The sequence below is a fragment of the Nicotiana attenuata genome, unplaced genomic scaffold (assembly GCF_001879085.1).
Source record: "Nicotiana attenuata strain UT unplaced genomic scaffold, NIATTr2, whole genome shotgun sequence".
Classification (NCBI taxonomy): Eukaryota; Viridiplantae; Streptophyta; class Magnoliopsida; order Solanales; family Solanaceae; genus Nicotiana; species Nicotiana attenuata.
Genome location: NW_017671256.1, coordinates 144,886 through 148,423, shown reverse-complemented (window position 1 = coordinate 148,423; position 3,538 = coordinate 144,886). Strand labels below are relative to the sequence as shown.

Here is a 3,538-nt window from a genome sequence, read left to right as displayed (position 1 = left end):
ATGAGACATACACTACAAAACACATATTCCGGCGACTATATTTTCAACGTAACACTATCAAACCAATTGTTCTTTGAGAAATCTATCATTTTTCAAGATATATTGATGATAATTAAATCAAATAGTAATAAATAATTCGGATCTTTACATAAATAGCCGATCATATTCATTTTTTACTTTTTCTAGCCATATACATAAATTATACATTGATTATGCATAATTATACATATATAATACATAAATTATACATATTATACACCTTCACTGGCTATTTTTAGTTTAAGCGGTTGGGTGAGCGGCTATTGGGTTAACTCTTCTAAATAATTTAAGGACTCGATTAAAAATAAATTATTTTTAACATGAAATAGATTCTTGTACTTAGCAAAAGAAAACTAACAATCAAACTAGAATGTAAAGGAAAAGAACTAGATACAATAGCAAAGAACTAGACTAAAGTGCAAATGATTAACATGTACCATACAATTTTAGAAACTTTTTATAAAAACATACATGTAGGTATAATAATAAATTTTAAATAGGTACTTCTATAGTCGATTTGGTTCGATTTTTTCCGGTTATTTTTTATTAAAACCAAACCAAATTTGATCAGTTTTTAAAATTCAAAACCAAAACCAAAATCAAACCAAACCAAACCAAACCAATTATCGATTTTTTTGATCTGTTTGGTTTGATTTTCGGTTGGTTCGATTTTTTAGATTTTTATGAATACCCGTATCTGTCAGCCTGAGGGATTTCATGTTTCAGCTTTTAGGTTTAGTTGAATGTTGCCGATGTCGCTTAAAGTGAATCTCTATTATGACCTAAAGAAAATCTAATATATAAGCTCAGTAAGAAGGATTTTAAAGAAAGAGAGAAATGTGATGACAATAAAATTGTTCAATACTTCTCTCTGATGCTGAACATTAATCATAGACAATAGAATTTCAGACTTTACTAATAGAGCAAAGGCAAAATCCTGATAGCTCACACTTGAAAAACCAATAAACAGACACACTAAGAACTACTTAAGTTTAAGACAAAACAATAACATGGACAATTTGCTACAATTTCAACATCTTAGCATTGTGGTAGATCTGGTGGAGGTGGCTCCATAGTCTGTTTCTCTCCTATTCCATTCTCGACGATGAACGCCATCCCTAGCCCCCAAGCCAAATGAGAATCAATGTGGCAATGAAATAGCCAAACCCCTGTAGCAAATCATCATAAATAAATCAAAAATTTATAAACAGGTACAAAAATTTCAAGCTTGAACATTTTTGTGATGATATCAGGTTCTTACCTGGATTATCTGCCACGAAACGAATGACTGCCCATCCACCAACAGGGACATCGATTGTGTTCCTGACAGGCGGATCAACTAGGTTAAATGTAGCAGTATCAGTCTGAGGATTGAAGTTACCAAAACCTTGTCCAACGACCCAAAAATGGTATCCGTGAAGATGTATAGGGTGATCCTCTGTCGAAAAGATAGCAGTATCCTGCAATACAATTTGTACAGTAGAACCAAACTTGATCTTGTGCAACTTAGTTCCAAATCTTGGTTGCCAAAGTCCTCGTGAAACATTGCCCGTGTAATCAAATTGCACAGGTGGAACAAGAGGAAAATCCAATGTATAAATCCCTGGAATGTTTTGGTAATAAGCCTGGAGCAATGAAGTTCTTCTAGGAAGAACAAATGAAATATTATTCATGCTAGCAGCAAATCGCGTATTATTAGGACCTTGACATCTAGGACCAGGAGCGCAATTCACTAAGCCAAGTCCAACAGTGAAAAACAAGTTTTCATCAATCTGATTGGGAACTCTAACATTGTTACTAAGAATGCTCCTCAATTGGCTAGTGAAAGCAGTCGCAGTAGCTGTATCGTTGAAAGCTGGAAGTTGAGGCAACGAAGGTCTTGAATTGGCCCCCGACACGAGATTTGTGTACTCAAGGATGGCAGTGGTAGTGGTGTTGTCAAATTGCGTGTTTCTGGCAGTGGCATAGGCGCTAGCTGCCAGATAGTAGCGGCCAGGGGGACGATTAGCAGTGAGAATTACATTGGTTGTTTGGCCAGGTCCAACCATAATTACATTGGTTTTAAAAGGCTTGTTATAAGTAGCATCAACACCTACAACAGTAAGCATGTGGTTTGCAACTGAGAAAAAAAGTTGTTGATTGAGTGCAGCATTGATTACCCTCACTAGAACAGTTTCTCCGGGGTTTACTGAAACTTTCACAGTACCTGCATTAAAATTCTGAATTAGTAATGGTGATATGTGTTGTCCTCTTTTTTTTTTTTCCCCCTTTTTCCATTATTTTTGTGTTTAAGTTGTATATACTGAGTACTAACAGTATAAAAAAGGTTATCAGGTTAACTTGACCTACAACAACATATATCTCTCTATATCAAGCCTAATATAATATCCCGGAAAATAGAGTAATAATATTCTATAACCTGTTAAATTACAAAGATAGTGTAAAATATCTTTTAACTATCAGTGTATATAATTTTTTTAAAGAGGAGGCTAAGCAGTGGCATATCCACATATAATGAAGAGTGGTCAGTCGAACACCCTTCAATGAAAAATTATAGTATTACATATATAAATCAAAATTACTTTTTATACATGTATATTAAATCGTGAACACCCCTTAGCGAAATTTCTAGCTTCGTCACTGGCTAAGTTTTAGTAAGAACCTTGGCTAGAGCATCTGTAAAGGTCACCAGGTTGACCATTAATAGTATATGCATCAGAATTATTAGGAGCTGCTCCAGTGAATTGTGCTTGTCTTTGCACTGCAATAATGTCTCTGTTCCACCATTCCCCTATGATAAAATCAAGAACTTAATTAGTCACGTACTCACATTTGATTTTGATCAAAATTAAAATGAAAAGGGAAAAAAGTTATGTTGCGCAGACCCTTTAAAAATGTTGCCGCACCCGTATCGGATCCTCCAAAAATGCACTATTTTTGGAGGATCTGACGCGCACCCGGCACCATTTTTACAGAGTCCAAGCAACATAGGAAAAAAGCAGTACCGAGAAGAATAGGGATATCTTTCTGGGGCTGTAAAAAAGGAAAATTAGAACCCTGTTTTGGTAAGATAACTAAAGCTCCATAAACAGTAGCTCTAAGCCATTTGCTGTGTGCATGCCACCACAATGTACCCTCTTGGTTTTCAATAGTGAATCTGTATGTGTAAAATCCTCCTGGTCTAATTGGACATTGTGTTACATACTCAGGCCCATCAGCCCATGGCGTTCGCATTTGACGAATTCCATGCCTGCATGGAAATTTCGAACAGTTTAAGTTCTATGTACTGACAATGTAAAAAATTATCTGCATAGTGAAGTCATTTATCAGGTAATTACCAGTGGATCGTAACGTTGTAACGAGCTCTATTAACAACTGTAACAAATAGTGTATCTCCGTTTCGAACTGTTAAAGTTGGTCCTGGAAATTGTCCATTCACTGTAATTATATTCTTGGTTCTGCATAGCCTTGTTATTCTGGTTTCTTGAACCTGTCAAAA

The 3,538-nt window shown here is 35.4% G+C and overlaps 1 protein-coding gene across 1 annotated transcript in view; it reads right to left on the bottom strand.

Moving 5' to 3' along the window:
• Nucleotides 1–896: 896 nt before the first annotated feature.
• The window catches only part of LOC109207093 (laccase-3-like), a 3,050-nt gene continuing 408 nt past the window's right edge, over nucleotides 897–3,538 (bottom strand). The window contains exons 2-6 of the mRNA XM_019369977.1: nucleotides 3,378–3,529; nucleotides 3,045–3,289; nucleotides 2,702–2,830; nucleotides 1,301–2,245; nucleotides 897–1,208 (exon numbers count right to left, since the gene is read on the bottom strand). Coding sequence (XP_019225522.1) covers nucleotides 1,078–1,208; nucleotides 1,301–2,245; nucleotides 2,702–2,830; nucleotides 3,045–3,289; nucleotides 3,378–3,529 — 1,602 coding nt within the window. The 3' untranslated portion in view covers nucleotides 897–1,077. The remainder of the gene's footprint in view (nucleotides 1,209–1,300; nucleotides 2,246–2,701; nucleotides 2,831–3,044; nucleotides 3,290–3,377; nucleotides 3,530–3,538) is intronic.